This window comes from Cebus imitator, unplaced genomic scaffold, assembly GCF_001604975.1.
Source record: "Cebus imitator isolate Cc_AM_T3 unplaced genomic scaffold, Cebus_imitator-1.0 Scaffold328, whole genome shotgun sequence".
NCBI classification, from domain to species: Eukaryota; Metazoa; Chordata; class Mammalia; order Primates; family Cebidae; genus Cebus; species Cebus imitator.
Genome location: NW_016107643.1, coordinates 757,819 through 779,105, shown reverse-complemented (window position 1 = coordinate 779,105; position 21,287 = coordinate 757,819). Strand labels below are relative to the sequence as shown.

The window sequence follows — 21,287 nt, the reverse complement described above, 5'->3', positions numbered from 1 at the left end:
GATTCCTGTGTGAAGTGGGTACCCCAAACTATGATCTTAAAAACTGAGGAGGTTGCCTCTGGGCCCTGTCTGACATTGGGCCTTTGACCTCACACTATTTAGAAACTGAATGTGTACTGTCTCATACATATTTCCAACCTCACCAGAACATGTGTATTTAGCAAAGATCCTGGAGGGGGTCCCTATTGTCAGCACCTCTTTGGGATTGGGGAAAAATCAAGGACTGAGTGGAAACTGTCAATATTTTGTACAGAATTTTGGATCTGGCTACTTCTTACCCATACCTCCAGTCTCATGCATTCATGTGTATATTCAGTATTCATCTACCCCTGGAGATAGGAAGACTCATTATGTTATCTTGCGTAATTACTGGCGCATAGTGGACACACAATAAGTGGTTGGAATTAAACCAGATGCTCCCAAGCCCAAGTGGGAGACCTATTCAAAACTTATAATGTGATTGATGAGGGTGGAGGGAGAGAGAACACAGACCAACCTCTTTAGTGGCGGTGGTGAGACAGAAAAGGAGCTGAGGGAGACAAAATCCAAGGTGGGCGTCAGGATAGGGGTGGTGGTAGAGAGGCTATTTTAAGCTCCATTGCAGAAGTTAAAAGCAGGAAGGTACAGGATTTCAGTTTTAACAGGTAGTCTTGATCCGAGGTTCATGACCCTACAAAGAACATCAGTAGTGGAGTGTGAGCTAAAATGTGAGGGATGGAGCATAGCAGTGGACTGATAAATGATGTGAGGGCAGAAATAAAAGGTAACATGAAGACCCCATAAATAATTTTGAAGTAGAATGGTTGGAAGAGAAGGATGCAGAATTCTTGGTGTTAACTTTCGTTACTTATTAATGAAATGCTAGCCATCTACTAGACTAAATGCAAATGAAGGGAAGCTAATAAATCAACACACACTGGTGCTGGAAACTGACCAGACCTTTGTTAAGTCACAGACAAGATGATTTAATAAAACCCTTTAGAGAAACTAAATGAGACAGTGTGCAAAAGCATCAGCACAGTCCCTGAAACTAAAGATCACCTTTCTCTGATACAAACAAAAAGGAAAAGGGACATAGATAAGTTTTTATTTATTTATTTATTTTTTTTGAGACTGAGTCTCCCTCTGTCGCCCAGGCTGGAGTGTACTGGCATGATCTCCGTTCACTGCAACCTCTGCCTCCTGGGTTCAAGCGATTCTCCTATCTGCCTCCTGAGTAGCTGAAATTACAGACACACACCACCACATCTGGCTAATTTTTGTATTTTTAGTAGAGACAGGGTTTCATGATGTTAGCCAGGCTGCTCTTAGACTCCTGACCTCAGTTAATTCACCTGCCTTGGCCTCCCAAAGTGCTGGGATTACAGGCGTGAGCCACTGTGCCTGGCCTAGATAAAATTTTTAATCATTTTTTGCAACATTCGATTTTTAAAATTTATTTTTTTACTTTTTTTTTTAATGTAAAGACAAGGTCTTGATATGTTGCCCAGACTGGTCTTGAACTCCTAACCTCAAGCAATCCTCCCTCTTTGGCATCCCAAAGTGCTGGGACAACAGATGTGAGCCACTGTGCTCAGCCCCCAAATTAATTTTTTTCTTTTCTTTCACAAAAAACTCATCCTTGGAGCAGCCCTCTTCAGCTGTATCCAGTTTGTCCAATTCCTTGTCACTCTGCCTTTCCTTCTCAAAACCCTTTTCTCTCTTCAGACGCCTTTGTACCTGTGATTCTGGGGCTTCCTGGTGTTGCTGGAGAAAACTACACCTGGATTGATTTGTAGGAAAAAGTAATGAGTTACACAGCCTCAGTGAGATCTCTGTGGTTTGCCATCCTGTTCTCCAGGAATCCTGCCACCTTCCCTACTGAGCCTAGCCAAGGCCTTTTCACTTGCTTCAAACCCCATCTCAGTTCTGGATCTTTCACTCTATGAGAAACCTGGAAACTTCAAATGAGCTCAATATCCCCTTCATTCTACTGCTATATATGTATTTTATAAATATACATATATGTATGTAATATACATATGTACATATATATGTATGTCTCCCTCTGTGTGTGTGTGTGTGTATATATATATACGTCTATATACATATATAGACGTATATATATATACATCTGTATATGTGTATATATATATGTATAATATACATCTATATATGTATATATATATGGAGAGAGAGAGAGAGAGAGAGTCTCTATTTTCCAGGCTGGTACCATCACAGCTCACTGCAACCTTCACCTGCTGGGCTCAAGTGATCCTCACACCTCAGCCTCCCAAGCAGCTGGGACTACAGGCACATGCCACCATGCCCAACTTATTGATTGACTGATTGATTCTTAAGAGATGGGGTTTCACTGTGTTGCCCAGGCTGTTCACGAACTCCTGGGCTCAAGTGATCACACCTCAGCCTCCCAAAGTGCTAGGATTATAGGCGTGAGCAACCATGCCTCGCCCTACCTCCATATTTTAAATTTCCACCTCATTTTGCTATGCGGCTGGCATGGCCCACAGTGAGGTTTCATAACCTTTACTACAATGTCCCAACACCTTTGTCCTGAAAAATCTAACATTCCTTTGAAGTTTGTGGAAATATGACAGTATTAGCGGTCATGGTGGTGCATGCTTATAATCCCAGCTACTCAGGAGGCTGAGGCAGGAAAATAGCTTGAACCCAGGAGGTAAAGGTTGCAGTGAGCTGAGATCATGCCATTGCACTCCAGCCTGGGCAACAGGAGTGAAATTCCATCTCAAAAAGCAAAACAAAACAAAACAAAAACTGGAAATAGCTTAATCGCTTTAAACTTGAACTTTATCATAAGAATTAAATAAAGGAGGTAACTTTCTCAGTTTGTTGTTATATGAGCATACGGTACAAGACACTTAAAAATTTGACTCCTCTATTGTAGATTTTTTTTTTTTTTTTTTTTTGAGACGGAGTTTCACTCATGTTACCCAGGCTGGAGTGCAATGGCGCGATCTCGGCTCACCGCAACCTCCGCCTCCTGGGTTCAGGCAATTCTCCTGCCTCAGCCTCCTGAGTAGCTGGGATTACAGGCATGCACCACCATGCCCAGCTGATTTTTTGTATTTTTAGTAGAGACGGGGTTTCACCATGTTGACCAGGATGGTCTTGATCTCTTGACCTCGTGATCCACCCGCCTCGGCCTCCCAAAGTGCTGGGATTACAGGCGTGAGCCACTGGGCCCGGCCTCTCTATTGTAGATTTTATTCATTCGTGACTGGGAAGCAGGAAACTTACAAATAGCCTTATATGAGTTATCACTTACATTTACATTGTCTCCTGTTTTTTTTTTTTTTTTTTTTGAGATGTGGAAATAATGGAAATCTTAAGTTGCCCTGGTATGTAAGCCCACTCTTTTGCTAGTTAAGCAAGAGAGAACTCAAACTTCATTGTCTCAAAAACCATTCATATTTGACCATTGACAAATCATGTAACAAGACAGTCTCACATTGACTTCCTCTCATTCATGGAATCAGTTTTAACGTATGGACTCTGTATCCATTCCTTTGCCATACCAAGATATTCCTGAAAGGAGTAAAAGACGCATGAGCACTTCAGTTGTGATGTCAGCACTTATTTTCCAGGAAAAAAAAATTATCTTTAAGAAAAGTAAAACTTTGGCCAGGCGTGGTGGCTCATGCCTATAATCCCAGCACTTTGGGAGGCCAAGGCAGGTGGATCATCTGAGGTCAGGTGTTCAAGACAGCCTGACCAACATGGTGAAACCTCATCTCTACTAAAAATATAAAAATTGGCCAGGCGAGGTGGTACCTGTAATCTCAGCTATTTGGGAGGCTGAGGTAGAAGAACTGCTTGAACCCAAGAGGCGGAGGTTGCAGTGAGCCAAGATCATGCCACTGTACTGCAGCCTGGGCAACAAGATCGAAACTCAGTCTCAACAAAAATAAATAAATAAATAAAATTTAAAAAGCAAAAAGTAAAAAAAATAGCCAGGCATGGTGGCACATGCCTGTAATCCCAGCCACTCCAGAGGCTGAGGCAGGAGCATTGATTGAACCTGAGAGGCAGAGGTTGCGGTGAGCCAAGATCGCACCACTGCACCAGCCTGGAGAACAGAGCGAGACTCTGTCTGAAAAAAAAAAAAGAAAAAAAAAAAAGAGTAAAACTTGGCCAGGTGCAGTGGCTCACACCTGTAATCCCAGCACTTTTGGAGGCCAACGTGGGCGGATCACTTAAGATCAGGAGTTCGAGACCAGCCTTGTGATGCACGCCTGTAATCCCACCTACTCAGGAGGCTGAGGCAGGAGAATCACTTGAACCCCGGAGGTGGAGGTTGCAGTGAGCCAAGATCACACTCCTGCACTCCAGCCTGGGCAACAGAGCAAGATTCCGTCTCAGAAAAGTAGAACTCAAATTTTTTTTTCCAAAATATTTTATCTAAATGGAAGTTTTGGCCAGGTTCAGCTGCTTACACCCAGCACTTTGGGAGGCCGAGGTCGGTGGATTCCTTGAGGTCAGGAGTTCAAGACCATCCTGGCCAACATGGTGAAACCCCGTCTCTACTAAAAATACAAAAATTAGCCTGGTGTAGTGGCAGGTACCTGTAATCCCAGCTACCTCGGAGGCTGAGGCAGGAGAAATCGCTTGAACCCGGGAGGCAGAGGTTGCAGTGAACCAAGATCACACCCCTGCACTCCAGTATGGGCAACAAGAGTAAAACTCCATCTCAAAAAAATATATAAAATAAATAATAAATTTTAAAACCTGGAAGTTTCTCAGCAAAAGTAGGTAACTTGCCTTCAGTTGCATTACCCAGTTTCCTGCATAGGTTCTGTGTTCAATATAGTATTTAAGTACCTCTAAACAGGTACACCAGTGAAAGAGAAACTCTAATTGCAAGGAAATGAGCCTATTTAAAAAAAAAAAAAAAAAAAAAAAAAACAATAAAAAAAAAAAAAAAAAAAAAAAAAAAACCTGCTCGACCAGGTGTGGTGGCTGACACCTGTGAACTCAGTGCTTTGGAAGACTGCGGTGGGAGGATCACTTGAAGGCAGAAGTTTGAGACCAGTCTGGGCTATAAAGTGACACCCTCTACCCGCCCCCAACTCTACAAAAAATAAAAAATAAATTCCCTGGGTGTAGTGGGGAATGCCTATAGTCCCAGCCACAGGGGAGGCTGAGGCAGGCGGATCACTTGAGCCCAGAAGTGTGAGGCTACAGTGAGCCATGATTGCACCACTGCACTCCAGCCTGGGTGACAAAATGAGAACCTGTCTCTAAAAAACAAAACAAAAACCTGCTTTATTGAAGTGGGATTGACATGCAATAAACTTCACATACAAGTTGATATGTATACATCTATGAAATCATCACAATCAAGATAATGAAATTTATTCTTCTACCTCTTTATAATTCCTCCCTCTCATTCCTCCCCATAGCTTCCTCACATCCCCCTGCTCCTGTCCCCAAGCAATCATGGGTATTTATTTGCTTTCTGTTACTATAGATCAGTTTGTATGTTCTAGAATTTTATAATGGATGGTACCTTTATAAAATTCAATAGATACCTTTCTTCCTTTTTTAAAATTTTAAGTTTCAGGATACAAGTGCAGAACATGTAGGTTTGTCACATAGGTATATGTGTGCCATTGTGGTTTGCTGCACCTGTCAAGCCGTCATCTAGGTTTTAAGCCCCGCATGCATTAGCTATTTGTCCTAATGTTCTCCCTCCCCTCACCCCCCTACCCCCTGACTGGCCCTGGTGTGTGGTTCCCCTCCCTGTGTCCATGTGTTCTCATTGTTCAGCTCCCACTTATGGGTACTCTTTTTTTCATCTGGCATCTTTCACTCATCTTAATGAATGGAGTTAATGGAATAACTGAAAATTCATCTATGTTATATCAGCAATTTATTCCTTTTTATAACTGAGTAGTATTCAGTTGTATGGATATCAATATTTATCTATCAATATTTATTCACCTGTTGATGGACATTTGAGTTATTTTCAGCTTTTGACTATTATAAGTAAAGCTGCTATGAACATTTATATACAAGTCTTTGTATGGAGATATGTTTTCATTTTAGGGGGGTAAATACCTAAGAATGAAATGGCTAGATTACATGGTAGGTATATTTTTAACATTTTAAGAAACTGCCAAACCATTTTTCAAAGTGGCTTTACAATTTTACATTCCCACCAACAAGGTATAAGAGTTGTAGTTCCCCCACATCTTTGCTAGCACTTGGTCTGATCAGTTTTTTAATATTACCCATTCCAACAGATGGGTAGTGGTATCTCCCTTATGGTTTTAATTCACATTTTTCTAATGACTAATGATGTTGAACATCTTTTCATGTGCTTATTTTTCATCTATGTATCTTCTTCTGTTAAGTGTTTTTTCACATTTTACACCCTCTTTCCTCTGTCCCCCTTTTTATGTATTGGACTTTGAGAGTTCTTTATTCTGGATACAAGTCTTTTATCAGATATGATCTGAAAATACTTTCTTCCAGTCTGTGGCATGTCTTCTTTTTTTCTTTTCTTTTTATTTTATTTTATTTATTTATTTAAACTTTTAAGTAGAGGTACATGCAAAGAGTTGTGACATAGATAAACTTGCGTCATGGGGGTTGTTGCAGTCGTCTTTTTTTCTTAACAGTGTATTTTCAATAACAGAAGTTTTAAATTTTGATACAGTACAGTTAATCAAATTTTTATTTTATGGATTGTGCTTTTGGTGTCATATATAAGAAATCTTTGCCTAATCCAAGGTTACAACTATTTTTTTTCTATGTTTCCTCTTAGAAGGTTTATAGTTTTTGGTTTCACATTTAGGTCTATGATCAAGTTCGAGTTAATTTTTGTTTATGGTGTAAGGTATAATTTGAAATTCATTTTATATGAATATACACTGGTTCAGCACCATTGGTTGAAGACTGTTCTTTCTCCACTAAATTACCTTTGCACCTGCATTGAGACTCACTTGTTCATATACATGTGGCTCTAATTATGGACTCTACTCTGTTCCACTAGTCTATTTGTCTGTCTTTCATTTATTTATTTATTTATTTTGAGATGAAGTTTCACTCTTGTTGCCCAGGCTAGAGTGCAATGGCACGATCTCAGCTGACTGCAACCTCTGCCTCCCAGGTTCAAGCGATCCTCCTGCCTCAGCCTCCTGAGTAGCTGGGATTATAGGCATGCACTATCATGCCTGGCTGATTTTGTATTTTTAGTAGAGATGGGGTTTCACAATGTTCATCAGACTGGGGGTCTTGAACTCCCGATCTCAGGTGATCTATCCGCCTTGGCCTCCCAAAGTGTGGGGATTACAGGCATGAGCCACCAAGCCCGGCCCTATTTGTCTGTCTGTATAACAACACCACCCTCTCTTGACTTTGAAAAGTGTTAGTCCTTCAACTTTTTTTTTTTTTTTTTTTTTTTTTTGAGATGGAATTTCCCTCGTCGCCTAGGCTGGAGTGCAATGGTTTGATCTCAGCTCACTATAACCTCTACTTCCCGAGTTCAAGCGATTCTCCTGCCTTAACCTCTCGAGCAGCTGAGAGTACAGGCACGAGACACTATACCTGGGTAATTTTTGTATTTTTAGTAAAGACAGGATTTTACCATGTTGGCCGGGATGATCTTGAACTCCTGACCTCCTCCAAGGTGATCTACCTGCTTCCGTCTCCCAAAGTGCTGGGATTACAGGCATGAGCCACTGTGCCCGGCCTCAACTTTGTCCTTTATCACAGTTCTTTTGGCTATTCTAAGTCCTTTACATTTCCATATGAGTTTTAAAATGAGTTTGTCAACTCCTATTAAAATGCTGGGATTTTGATTGTGATTGTATTGAATATATGGATAAATTGGGGGAAATTGACATCTTAATAATATGTCTGACTCATAACTGACCCCATACACAAAGTATTGCCTCCTGGGTTCAAGCGAGTCTTCTGCCTCAGCCTTCTGAATAGCTGGGACTACAGTCACGCACCATCATGCCCAGCTAATTTTTATATTTTTAGTAGAGACAGGGTTTCACCATATAGGCCAGGCTGGTCTCAAACTCCTGACCTCGTGATCCGCCCACCTTGGCCTCCCAAAGTGTTGGGATTACAAGCATGAGCCACTGCACCCGACCTTATTTAGGTCTTATTATTTTCTCAGCAGTATTTTATAGTTATCAGTGTACAGGTCTTTCACATCTTTTGTCAGATTTACCCCTAAGTGCTTCATATTTTTCTGTTCTTGGAAGTAGTATTTTTAAAGTTTTTTCTATTCTGATTGTTCATTGCAAGTGCAATTAATTTTTGTGTATTGACCTTATATCAAAATCATAACCATGTACATGTAGTAACTACCTTGTTAAATTCACTTCATTCTAGTAACTTTTTAAATAGGGTTCTTTGGATTTTCTACATAGATGATCCTTTTATCTGCCAATAAAGACAGTTTTACTTACTGCTTTCCAATCGGTATGCCTTTTATTTCTATTTCTTGTGTTATTGCAGTGGCTAGGACATTTACTATAACATTGAATAGAAGTAGTGAGAATGGACATTTTTGTTTCTGATCTTAGGTGGAAAGTATTCCGTTTTTCCACCATGAGATAGCTGATACTACTACCATGGTACTAGCTGCAAGTTTTTCATGGATGCCTTCCATCAAGTTGAGAATATTTCCATTTATTCCTAGTTTGCTGAGAGCTTTTATCAGGAATAGATGTTGTATTTTGTCAAATGCCTTTTCTCTATTTATTGAAATGATCATATGGGTTTTTTTTTAAGTTTGATAATTTGGTGAATTACATCTATTGTTTTTTTGGATGTTAAACCAAACTTGCATTCCTGGTTTTTTTCTGAGATTGCATAGTATTTCCTCTTCCTCTAAGGAATCACCCAAGCAAAAGTGAAAATGAGAAACAGAAACGCAAATAACATGTTTGATGAAATTTTAGAGAGCAGAAACTCCAAATAAATTAGGTGGACAGGTTGCAAAACAGCAGTGGAAATTGATACGAATTGATATAAACACTTTGGAGACTATTGGGCAACATTTACTAAAGTTGAACATTTGCATACTTTATGACCCAATAATTCCAGTGCAAAAGAAATGAGTGACTCTGTCCACTAAAAGACTTAAAATTATTCATAGATGTTTTATTGATAGCTAAAACCTGGAAATAACCCAAATGTTCATCAACAATCTAAAAGACAGATGAGGAGCACACAGGAAGAGGCCCTAGCTTGATAACATCTGTCTTTTAGATTGATGTGGTCTCTCAGTTTAGAGAGGTTCATAACTTTCATACATGTTACAAATATTTTACCAGGATACGATATCATATATTAATTTTAAAACCTGGTATTTTGGGGGTAAGACATTTGAAGACACAACCTGGAAAATATGATAGAACCAACAGATATTAAATCAAGTTCTTTTAAGATGGAAAATATTTTCAAGGTAGGGAATTGTCACCTGAGAGTGACCCAAGTCTTTCAGCAAGCCCCAAAACCTGTGAAATTAACCTGTGTCCACAGCTGTGCTTGCTTCCAAAAATGGAGGCTGGAAGCCAGGAACCACAAAGGAGCCACAAAATGAGAAGAGACCTCACAGTACTACCCTGAATCCTTGCCTCATTACCATATTGAAATCTCCATGCAGGGTTGGGGGTAGAGCTGCACCTTGCCAGGGCACATATAGGGCTAGGGTGAAGGAGAGACTGAACACAATTCAGTTTTCCTTGGAAAGCCCTACCTTTCCAGGAATCCCCGCCCTCAGTCTCTACCTACCTGCCCTAAGACATCTTACAAACCCCTTTCACCCTACCCCCAACTCCCCAAAAAGGTGCTTTGAGCACAAGCTCCCCTTCTCCTTTCTTTGATCAACGATAAAGTTTCTGCTCTGCTTAACTGAGCCTGGTCTCATTCTATTGGCATGAACGGCATCAAGCAGGGGGAAAAAAAACCCACTGGAATCAAAGACCCCCCTTGAGTTGAGGGTCGGTAACAAAATCAGTACAAAGAATGCAAATATGAGCTCCAGAATATAGATGAAAATGCTCAGCAGAAAAAAAACAAAAACAAACCAAAAAACTTGTCCAAAGGTGGCTGCAATCACACCCTGTTGGAGCCTCACAAATGCCAGCTCTTTACCTCAGGGCCATGGATAATATCAGGCTGGAGCTGTGCCAGGAGTCGGAGTCCCAGCTCAGTCGGCTGTATCGGGCTGTTCCTTCTCCAGGGTTCTCAGGAACTCTGCCGTCGTTGCCTCTGGGTCTCTGGTGACGGGGAGTGGGGACAGGCCGGAGATTTGGGGCAAGGGTGAGAGTCAACGAAGCTGCCACTGTGATGACGGTGGGCCTGAGATTTCTCTTCTTACCCTCTCGACCCGCCCCGAGTGCTGTTGTCTTAGCCTGTGGGACACCCCTCCCCCACGTCCCTTCCTACCTCCTACCCCCGCCAAACCTTCTCCCTCGTTGCCAAAGCCAGAGGGCTCGCCCTGGGCCGTCGGTCCCCAGTCCGTGTGCGGCGTGTCCCGGGACATCGACGCTTCTCAGGGCCGCCAGCACATTGCCGGTGTGGATGCCCACGGCCCTTTCACCCAGGACAGGCTTGGGGCTTCTCTCCCAGCCTCAGACCCTCGTCTGTCCGCCTCTGCCCGAAGGTCATCGCTCCGGCCTCTGCCCCCTCCAGCCGTCGCCCTCGCCCGTCTCCGGGCGCCTGGGCATCGGGGAGAGCAGTGCCCTCGGTGCTTCGCACCCCGCGGCCGGACTCCAGTGTCCTCGCGCGGTCCCCACCGCAGGGGATCAGCCAGCGCGCCTTCCAAAGCCTCAGAGTAACTGCTACCTGACCAACTACTGGTCTTCTCAATGCACCCTGCCCGAAGTGGCCCCTTCCCTCCCGGCGCGTCCTTGACCGCGGCCTCAGTGCCCCTGTCCCTGCCCCCGGGCCTTGGGCGTCTAGCGCGCGCTGCACAGGCGTCCTCCCCCTCCCTGACGACCCTGTCTCCTCCCTCCTTCCTTCCCCGTGGCCGGCTGCCGCTCCCCTGACCCCCAGTTTCGCTCAGGCTCTCCGAACTTCCCCCTCTCTCTGCACCCGCGAGTTTGAAGGCGAGCACCGCCCTCGCGGTTTCCCGCAGCTGGCCCTTGGAGGTTCCTGGGTGTCGCAAATCTTCCTTCTTTCGGGGACCCCTCTCCTTCCGTGAGTGGCGACTGACGCTCCATCTCTTGAAGGAGCCCCTCAGCAGCTTGCTCCCCCGATGTCGCCTTCCCTGTTCCTTAGGGAGGAGGGAAACCCTATTGCGCACCCCCACCCATCCTCCAGCACAAGTCTGCACCAATGTGGATCCCCTCTCTCCTTAGACGCAAGGCCCCTCTCGCTGTCACCGCCTCCTCTCCGGTTCCTTATGCTCTCCTTGACCTTATTTTTCTGGCCAGGCCGAAGTGATTGCTGGATTTCCGGCCCACAGTCCAGTCCCAGGAGAGCTGGCTGCGAGGTGCGGTGGGGGAGGGCAGGCAAAACCGTCCACCCAGCAGCCCAGGTCACACACAGGCCAATAGGAAGGCTCGCCCTTCCTGGCTCAAACCAGAATGGCTTAGAACTCCATCATTTCAACATGCTCATTCTCCCCAGACTTGCATTTTTAAGGCTTTTAACTCTAAATGGATGAGTTTTTCTCCTTTTAAAGGAATTTCAGGAATGATGTTGATGGTATCACGTTTTGCCTCTGCAAAGTCTCGAGCTTTATTGCCTGCTATCCCTATACCCTACCCCCATTTGCCTGCCCCTAGAGTTGTTCATTTCATTCTGTTTATCTTTCATTTTTACGTGTTCTCGCCAAAAAGTGTCTTGTTTTGCTGAAATGCCTTTTAAATTTGTGTAAAAGGAATTATCGTTCCATTTCTTATTCAATGCTAAGATGTTAAGATTGGTCTGTGTACCTTCTGCCCCTTCTAACTGCTGCCTCCTTTCCAGAGGGCCCATCTACCTTGTTTTACCCTTCCCTTTACCTACCCTGCTCCCACTAGTAACAGTGCAATAGGCATTCTCATAATACCCTCTTACGCTTCGCTTCTCAAACAGGGTGCAATTTATCACCTGGGAATCTTGTTAAAATGTGGGCTCTTGGCTCGGCACCGTGGCTAATGCTGTAATCCTAGCACTTTGGGAGGCTGAGGTGGGCGGATCACCTGAGGTCAGAAATTCAAGACCAGCCTGGCCATGGTGAAACCCTGTCTCTACTAAAAATACAAAAATTAGCCAGACATGTTGGCGGGTGCCTGTAATCCCAGCTACTCAGGAGGCTGAGGCAGGAGAATCACTTGAACCTGAGAGGCAGAGTGCAGTGAACCAAGATTGCACCACTGCAATCCCGTCTGGACAACAGAGTGAGACTCTGTCTCAAAAAAAAAAGAAACGAAATGCAGGCTCTGATTCAGCCGGTCTGGAGCAGGGCCTGAGACTGCATTTCCAACTAGCTTCTAGGTGATGCCTTTTTTGCTGATTCTGGGACCACATTTTGGGGAGCAAGACTTTTATAGGCCTCTGTGAAAATTCATTCTGGGGTTCTGGGTCCTAGGGTATATGTTGATCTAATTTGTTGAGTATTGCCCATCTGCTTTCCAGTCTGGCTGCACCTCCTTACCCCATACCAGCTGGGCAGGAGGGTAAAATGTATATATTCTGTGGGGAAAGGAAGAAAGTCTTCTTGTTCCTGCCCACATCTCATCCACCAGTGCCTATGATAAGGGCCCAAAACTCCTCTCTCCCTTCGTTGGAATGGACCCGAGGTTCCAGAGCAATGTCCCTGGCTAGCAATGCATGACCAAGTCAATAACGGATCCAGGCCAGGCAACCTGGTCTCTGTCCTCACTACGTGGGACCCTGAATCCTCAGCCCACCAGATGTCTAGATTGATTTGGCTCATAACCTCCCTAGACGTGGGCTTTAGCTCTGATAGGAGCTCTTGAGAAGCCATGGAGTCTTCAGTTTAGTTGTTTGTATTTCCTTTGCGCCGTTCACCTTCCCTTGAGTAGCCTGGTAGGAGTCAGATGGCCTTGCCTTGCCACTGGTCAATGACTATCCTGGGCCTGACTTCTCCTCTCTAAAATGGGATGTTCACAGGATAGCTATAGTTTGTGGTGCTAGGAGCGGTCCCAGTCCTTCACTTGCATGCCAGAAGCCGTGAGACAGGGGCTCTTGCTTTAGTTTTACCCATAAGGAAAGTGAGGTTGAGCAAGGTTTAGCAATTTCTGCTAAGGCAATGGAGGTAGTAAGTGAGAGTTCTGGGATTCAAGCCCAGCCTCAGCTCATACACCAAAACCATCTAACCATGAGGCACGTCAGCTCCATGTCCCACCTCGCCCTCACTACCAGGCCATAATTCAGAGAGAACTACAAAGAAACAGGAAGGAAGAACTGGACCTTGGGTTTTGGGCACTGATGCTGAAGTCATCTAACCAGTGGCACGGAGGGTCGAAAAACTCTAAGGCAAAAATGAACCAGGGTTCTAGGGGCTGGTCCCAAGGGCCTAAGTATTTATGGGGCAAGAGAGGGGGACGTTGGGTCTGGGGCTTCAAGAGCAAGGATTTTAGGGTTACATATAAAGCAGGGATCAGAAGTGGGCGGGAGTTGGGGATGGCCAGGGATTGGGTGGGGGTCACGTGTGGATAAAGTTGTCTATCATGTACCTTACTTGGTGATAACCGATCACTCAATGTTTTGTTGGAGGGGCCAGCAGGCAAACAAATGGTCAGCATTCAGGGCATCAAAGGATTTCCCCTTCCAAGGCCCTTCTGGTGCCTGAGTGGCTTGCTGGGTCAGTTTTGGAAACCCTGAGGTTATGCTCCCCCCACTCACAGAGCTGTGCAACCATCTCCTGGCACCCAGCCCCAGGCCCAAGCATTTCACAATCAAAATAGTTCCACATCTGCACATTTTGAGATTTCATGGCACATGACCTTTTACATCTTGTCCACACTTATCCAGCCTCTTGTTAACCATTCTAGGGCCAAAATTCTATCTAGGACAGAGAATTGATCTGAAAGCCAGAGAAGCTTCCTATTTCTTCAGCAGTCTTTGGGGTCAAAAGATCTTTTGAGCATACGGAATATTCTTAGAGCTCAAAACAGCATCTTACAGCTTTTTGGTTTTTACAAAATGCTTCACAAACAGATATTGCCCTTGACTCACAACAACCCCATGACAGGGGTGGCCCACCTAACACTGAGGCTCAAATGAATTAATTGGCCAAGGCCACACATTGTGTAAGTGGGTGAAATGGGACTTCTTGACCATTTTTCCATAACAGACCTTGGGACTCTTAGAGAGTGAGTTCGTACTATCTGACCCCAGTTGGTCCATTTCTCAGACTTGGGAATGTGGACTGAGGCAGGAAGAAGGAAGTCTAGGGAGGACGATGAATGGGTTGCAAGGTCTGGAAGGCGAGTGAGTTGAGGTTTCCTGGGGCTTCTGGTCAGCCTTCTCCCTGATAGGTTTTCTGTCACTGCGACGCTCTCTAGAGTCTGTGGTTCTCCTGGAAATGGAAAGAGGGGATTGGTGGGAGGAATGGCAAGACCAGGGGTACCCAGGTAGAAGTTCTCAGTGAGTCTGAAGCTGAGACAGCTGAGTGGCTGTGAGAAAACGATGCTGTCAGTTGCCGAGGGGGCTTCACGGGTATCACCAAATCCACATGGGCGCTCTTGGTGGCTTGGCCAGGCTCTGCCCCTGGCTAAGCCGTTTCTACCAATGGCTAAACCATCTGTCTTGGCCCCTCTTCTCAAAGCCCCCCGCCCCTCACACCATGAAGCTGCAGCAATGGCTTGAGGAAGGTGCCCAGGGGTCAGGCCAGTCTACCTGTTAGGGACTGGAGGTCTGGGGCCTGTCAATCCAGGGGGTCCTGGTCCCGTTGCCCTTCCTCTCCCAGCAGGGTCTCAGGCTCTAGGCCAGGGCTCAACAGATGCAGGCAGCGGGATGGAGTTGCCCTTCTATTGATCCAAGTCCTGAGCGTAGGCTGGGTGAGTCATGGAGGTGAGGAGGCCCACAAGGCTCAGCAGCGTGGAGAAGAGCAGCAGGAAGGATGCCATGAAGAGGAGGGCGGGCAGGGCACTGAGCAACAGCAGCAGGAGAGCCGGCAGCACATGGCGCCACACCGCGGCCACAACGGGCCACAAGGAGCTCAGCAGGTAGGAGCCAGTGGTGAAAAGTGCATGGCACAGCATCAGTGCCAGCAGCAGGTAGAGTATCCCCTCCAGACCCCACAGCAGGCGCTGCAGCGGTTGCTGCCAGCTTGAGGTGTTCCACCACTGAATCCAGCTCCGGGGCACATGGGATGCCAACCAGCGCACCCAGCCTTGCCGTGTGAACCAGGCCGACCAGGGCGCTGTCTGCTGTGGCCCCTCACCAGCCCCGATGGTATCTGTCTCCACTCGCGGCTGCTGCATCATGGCTGGTGCACCTGGGGAGAGGGCCAGGGCCTTGGAGATGCCTGGGACCTCAGGAAGGCAGAAAGGGGGTGCAGGGGTCAGGAGGGCACCAACATGGGTGGGTGGGACAACAGAGCTGGGGCCTGAGACTTACCTCTGGGCAGAGTTACCTAAGTCATGTTGCTTCTTGCAGTGCCCAGGATGGCCTGGCAGGCAGATCCAAGTCCTCACTCTCATCTACCCCTACCCTCCCCAGAGGAGCCCCTTTGTGACCCGGGCTGGGGTGGGGTCCCACCAAGAGAGGATCCACTGCAGGGTGTGAGGCCCACCCAAGTCCCTCTGCATGGACCCTCCAGGCTAGCAGGGGAGCCTCGGAGCCCTGCAGGTGTAGTTACTCATGCTTTCTCACGGAAAGCCCTCCCGGGATCCCTGACCCTTCCTTGCTTTCCCTGCTGGCTGATATCCACCCGCTTCCACCCTGTTCTCTTCTGTCTGGACCTTCATTCTCTAGAACCACAGAAGAGGCCAGAGTGGCGGCCCCAAACCCACAGGCTCTGAGATAGCTGCCACATCCTTCCCCAGGCTCCCTGGCTCGTGTCCTGCCTTCTTTTGCTGCCCCAAGACTCAGACCCAGGTATCCAATACCTATGTTATGGGACTGGAGGTCCTGTGAGGTTCAGGCTGGGAAGAAAGGGGTATCGTCCCACCTGCCCAGCCAGGAAGGAGAAAAAGGGACCTGAGGAAGGAGGATGGCCATTGTATATTTGAAGGACACTGAGTTTTTGGGAGGGGCTCTCAGGCCCAAGAATGGAGGCAGAAAGCCAGGGCAAGCAGGGTCAAGGGCATGCTGCAGGCTCTCAGGAGCAGGCCAGGTCCCATGAGCAGCAGCAGCAGCGCATCCTGGAGGCGAAGTTGTCCCGACACTGCCCCCATTTGTAGGAGTAGAGCCTCCTGCTGTCCTGGACCCTCACCGGCCCCCTGACTCTGGCCCCTGGTGAGAAGTTTGCGCTGTGGCTGTGTGCCACCTGCGGGCCTGTGGAGAGAAAGGGTGGTGGCTGGGTTTAGGGAAGTTGTCCACTAGACTGCCTACCTACAATGCCCACCTGCCAGGCTGCTGTCCACTTACCTATGGAGCAGGTCGAAGGTGAGGAAGCTGACCAGCAGCAGCAGCAGCAGTAGGGCTGGGCCAGTCGTGGAACAGAATGCCTGAATCATCATCCCTAGTGCCCCCAGCCCTAGGACACTGTCCAGGAGCTGGGCCCAGCTAGAGCCCCAGGGGGACATACGAGCATGCACTGGATGACTCGACCCCTCCCCAGCATCCAGACCCCTGGGAGGGACTGGGATCGGATCTGCAAGGGCTTTGGGTCTGGGTAAACAGAGCTGGGTCATGGAGAGAGGTGGCAGTGACAGGATGAGCTAGTCCTAAAAGGGATCATGGGGTGGGAATGGGGGAAGGGGTAGGGCCCTGGCAGACACAAGGGTGGGCTCAGAGTGGGGAATTAGGCTCCTGTGGAGTCTCCCCCTCCACCATACTCATCCCCTAAACCCTCCTCACCTGCTCCCACTTTGGTCAGCATTCTAGGACAGCACCTGGGGCATTGTGAGCTGTTGCCAGGTGGGGCCCTGGGGTAGGGAGGGGGCTGCCGCTGCAGCTCTGGCCTCATAAGCAGCTGGTGGCCTAGGTGGGGCTTAGCTGGGAAGTCAGAGATTTCTGAGAACTAAGACTCATCCTCTTGCCATTGCTGATTCTCTGCCCTAGGGCCCTCCCTTGGGGATCTGAGTTGTCAGGAAGGCACTCTAACCCCATTACTACTTAGGCATCTGTCCAAGGGAGCGAGATCTGCTTTCTTCTTCCTGTGAGTTTTCAGAGCTGCATGTTCAGGGGCAGATCATTCAATATTTCTGTCCCCAGCTGTCTTCCCTGTGGGCCCTTCTGGGGATTTTTCAGGCCTGCAGTTCCACCAGGCTCCCGCATAACCTGCTAAATGGAGGTGGGAGAGGAGGGGGCTGTTCAGGTGTTCTAAGCGGTAGTTTATAGGAGGTATTATGCATACTGGGGTTCCAGAAATCAGGCAGAGGACATGAACCTAAGTGGACTGTGACCTAGTAGCCCGAGATTAGAGGTTAAGGTTACACTCTGAGAATGAATGTAAGGAAAATAAGCATCTAGTGAAGGGTTTGGTCACTTGGATTATCAGTAGATCACAATACACTGATAATTTGTAAATGAGTGGTGGCCACAGGGGTTCCAGCACATCTCAGTTTAGTGACTTGAGAGGCAAGAGTAGAAATGTGTCAGAATTAAGAGAACTTGCCGGGCGCGGTGGCTCAAGCCTGTAATCCCAGCACTTTGGGAGGCCGAGGCGGGTGGATCACGAGGTCAAGAGATCGAGACCATCCTGGTCAACATGGTGAAACCCCGTCTCTACTAAAAATACAAAACATTAGCTGGGCATGGTGTTGCGTGCCTGTAATCCCAGCTACTCAGGAGGTTGAGGCAGAAGAATTGCCTGTACCCAGGAGGCGGAGGTTGCGGTGAGCCGAGATCGTGCCATTGCACTTCAGCCTGGGTAACAAGAGTGAAACTCCGTCTCAAAAAAAAAAAAAAAAAGAGAACTTAATCTTTGCCAACATATCATACATTGAACGAAAACTGGTAGGGGTGGCAAAAGGGGAGACAGTGGCCATACAGCCCCTAGGAGAGGAGACAGAACAAGAATCAGACTGTATATCTGCCTCCAGAAGGCCTTTCCCAAAGACTCAGGCCTTGTGGCCCTGATCTCTTTGGTGGAAGTGGGCTTCACAGCCCAAAGAACCAATGTCACCAGCCCTAGGGACCATCGACTGATTGTCCTTGCTCTGGCTCTTTTTGCTTATCCAGTAACTGGGCTTTAGGGGTAGATTTGTCCATAATGGGAAAGGGTATAACAGAAGATCCCAGAATTTTGTATGTGTGTGTCTGTGTATTAAGTTCCAATCGTATTTGTAAAGGAGCATTAAGGTTTAAGATTGCCAATACCCTGAGCCTGATCAACCCTGGATGCATCCACACATTTGCATTCCCGGACATACAGACTTGAGAAGCATGTCGGAATCCAACCCATGACCCAAACACCTCCCATCAGGCCCTACCTCCAACATTGGGGATTATATTTCAGAATAAGATTTGGACAAATATTCAAACTATATCAATGGGTCATAATTACTAAAAGCAGAGCCTGAGATGGGGATTCATATACACATGGTTTATTGAGGGAGTGCTCTCAGGAGAAAAAAATTTTTTTTTTTTTTTGAGGCAGAGTTTTGTTCTTGTTGCCCAGGCTGGAGTGTAATGACACAGTCTTGGCTCACTGCAACCTCCACCTTCCGGCTTCAAGCAATTCTCCTCCCTCAGCTTCCTATGTAGCTGGGATTACAGGCGCCCACCACCACACCTGGCTAATTTTTGTATTTTTAGTAGAGATGGGGTTTTACCATGTCAGCCAGGCTGGTCTTGAACTCCTTACCTCAGGTGATCTACCTACCTCAGCCTCCCAAAGTGCTAGGATTACAGGTGTGAGCCATCATGCCTGGCCAGAAGGTGAAAATTTTTTTAAAATCAAGAGACTCTTCAGAATTGAAGGACATGATTTTCTAGACCATAAGTTTCCACCAATTCACAGCACAATAAAGGAAATTGGGCTAGCTAACACCAAGGCATATGATGAAATTCAAATTACCGGGGATAAAAAGACACTTCTAAGAGCTTCCACCAAATAAAAAGATCACATATATTGGATCTGAAGCCAGAATGATACCACACTTTTAAACACCAATACTGGGTAGCTAGAAGACAATTAATGCCCTCAAAATGATTTCCAATATAGAAATGTTAATGTCAAAATCATTATTAATTGGGAGGGTAGAATAATGACATTTCAACAACAAAAGGTCTCAAAACTTTGACCTTGTATATACCCTTTCTTAGAAAGCTTACTGGAGGATGTGCTTAAGCAAAACAAAGAAACTAAGAAAGAGAGCAATATGGCATTCAACAAATGAGATTAAACACAGAAAAGGTTTAATGATGAGAAAGGCCTGGGATGTCAACTGTACCCCTAAGTAAAGAAAGTAACCAACTGGCCTGAACCAGAAGATGTGCTCCAGGAGTGACGTCTCCAGAGAAAAATGAAATCGGCTGATTATTAGCTATGTTTAGATATATTGAGTAAATATTCAGTTCTATTGGAAACTTTGGGGTTGAATTAGTGATTGGTGCCTAGAAAACTAGGCAAATAATAAGAACAAAGTAATTACTAACTCCAGGTAGCACAAAAAGTTAAATGTCATATTTACATGGTCATAACAAAAGCACTGAATATTGATTCCAAATGGTGGTTTATGTTTACTGAAGACGGAAGGAGGGAGTATACGTTTGTGTATCTGGATGTGTGTATTGAGGGGAGGGTGGCAGAAAAACTAATTCTTTAATTCTATAGCAGAAAATCCACAGATAATAACTACATATAGAAAAATCAAGAAATAGCCAGGCACAGTGGCTCACACCTGTAATCCCAGCACTTTGGGAGGCCGAGGCGGGCAGATCACTTGAGACCAGGAGTTCAAGACCAACCTGGCCAACATGGTGAAACCCCACCTCTACTAAAAATACAAATATTAACTGGGCATGGTGGCGGGCACCTGTAATCCCAGCTACTAGGGTAGTTGAGGTACAAGAATCACTTGAGCTGGGAGGTAAATGTTGTAGTGAGCTGCGATCTCGCCACTGCAGTCCAGACTAGACAACAGAGAAATAATTTTTTTTTTTTTTTAAAGGCCAGGCACAGTGGCTTACGCCATAATCCCAGCACTTTGGGAGGCCGAGGCGGGTGGATCATCTGAGATCAGGAGTTTGAGACCAGCCTGGCCAACACGGTGAAGGCCCTCTTTCTACTAAAAATACAAAAATTAGCCAGGTGTGGTGGCAGGCGCCTGTAATTCCCAGCTACTCAGGAGGCTGAGTCAGGAGAATCGCTTGAACTTGGGAGGTGGAGGTTGCCATGAGCCGAGATTGTGCCACTGCACTCCAGCCTGGGTGACAGAGTGAGACTTTGTCTCAAAAAAAAGAAAGAAAGAAAAAAAAAAGGAAATAACAAGAAATCTCAGCATAGAGATAAATATAGGAGAAAAAACAAAAAAGAATTACAAGTGCCTGGCTTAGGAAAGGCATACAGCAGACTCTTCCATTGCAAGCCTAAATGTGATTTACCTTTAAAACTATATTGCAGCCTAGACCTCTATGGAAAACTGTACGGAGATTTCTCAAAGAACTAAACATAGATCTACATTCAATTCAGCAATCTCATTACTGGATATTTACCCAAAGGAAAAGATGTTATATCAAAAAGACACCTGCATGCATATGTTTACTGCAGCACAATTCACAATTGCAAAGATATGGAACCCATCTAAGTGCCCATCAACTGACACAAAGTGAATAAAGTGTAGTATGTGTACACACACACACACACACACACACACACACACCGTGGAATACTACTCGGCCATAAAAAATGAAATAATGTCTTTTGGATGGAACTGGAGGTCATTATTCTAAGTGAAGTAACTAAGGAATGGAAAGCCAAATACCGTATGTTCTCACTTATAAATGGAAGCTAAGCTGTGGGTATGCGAAGGCATACAGAATAGCATAATGGACAATGGAGACTCAGAAGGTGGAGGGTAAATGGGGGGGTGATGGATAAAAAACTATGTATTGTATACAATGTATGCTACTTGGGTGATGGGTGCTCTAAAGTTTTAGACTTCATCACTACGCAATTCTCCCTTGTAACCAAAAACCCCTTGTATCCCTAAAGCTATTGAAATAAAAAT

At 46.0% G+C, this 21,287-nt stretch overlaps 2 protein-coding genes across 4 annotated transcripts; both read right to left on the bottom strand.

The window, feature by feature from the left end:
• Positions 1-11,701: 11,701 nt before the first annotated feature.
• On the bottom strand, positions 11,702-15,680 carry TMEM239 (transmembrane protein 239). Of its 3 annotated transcripts, none has more exons than XM_037730055.1 (2): positions 15,565-15,680; positions 11,702-15,479 (listed from the first exon to the last, which is right to left on the bottom strand). In XM_037730055.1, exon 2 carries the CDS (start codon positions 15,429-15,431, stop codon positions 14,973-14,975), a length of 459 nt encoding a protein of 152 aa, XP_037585983.1. In that variant the 5' UTR covers positions 15,432-15,479; positions 15,565-15,680; the 3' UTR covers positions 11,702-14,972. The 3 variants fall into 3 exon arrangements, with proteins under 3 accessions (XP_037585983.1, XP_017360243.1, XP_037585982.1); XM_017504754.2 differs by having other exon boundaries at positions 14,960-15,442; positions 15,565-15,649; XM_037730054.1 differs by having other exon boundaries at positions 14,973-15,489; positions 15,577-15,647.
• A 471-nt stretch (positions 15,681-16,151) lies between these two features.
• CUNH20orf141 (chromosome unknown C20orf141 homolog) lies at positions 16,152-16,975 on the bottom strand. The gene is made up of 2 exons (XM_017504753.2): positions 16,537-16,975; positions 16,152-16,443 (listed from the first exon to the last, which is right to left on the bottom strand). Exons 1-2 carry the CDS (start codon positions 16,800-16,802, stop codon positions 16,206-16,208), a joined length of 504 nt encoding a protein of 167 aa, XP_017360242.1. The 5' UTR covers positions 16,803-16,975; the 3' UTR covers positions 16,152-16,205.
• Positions 16,976-21,287: the final 4,312 nt, after the last annotated feature.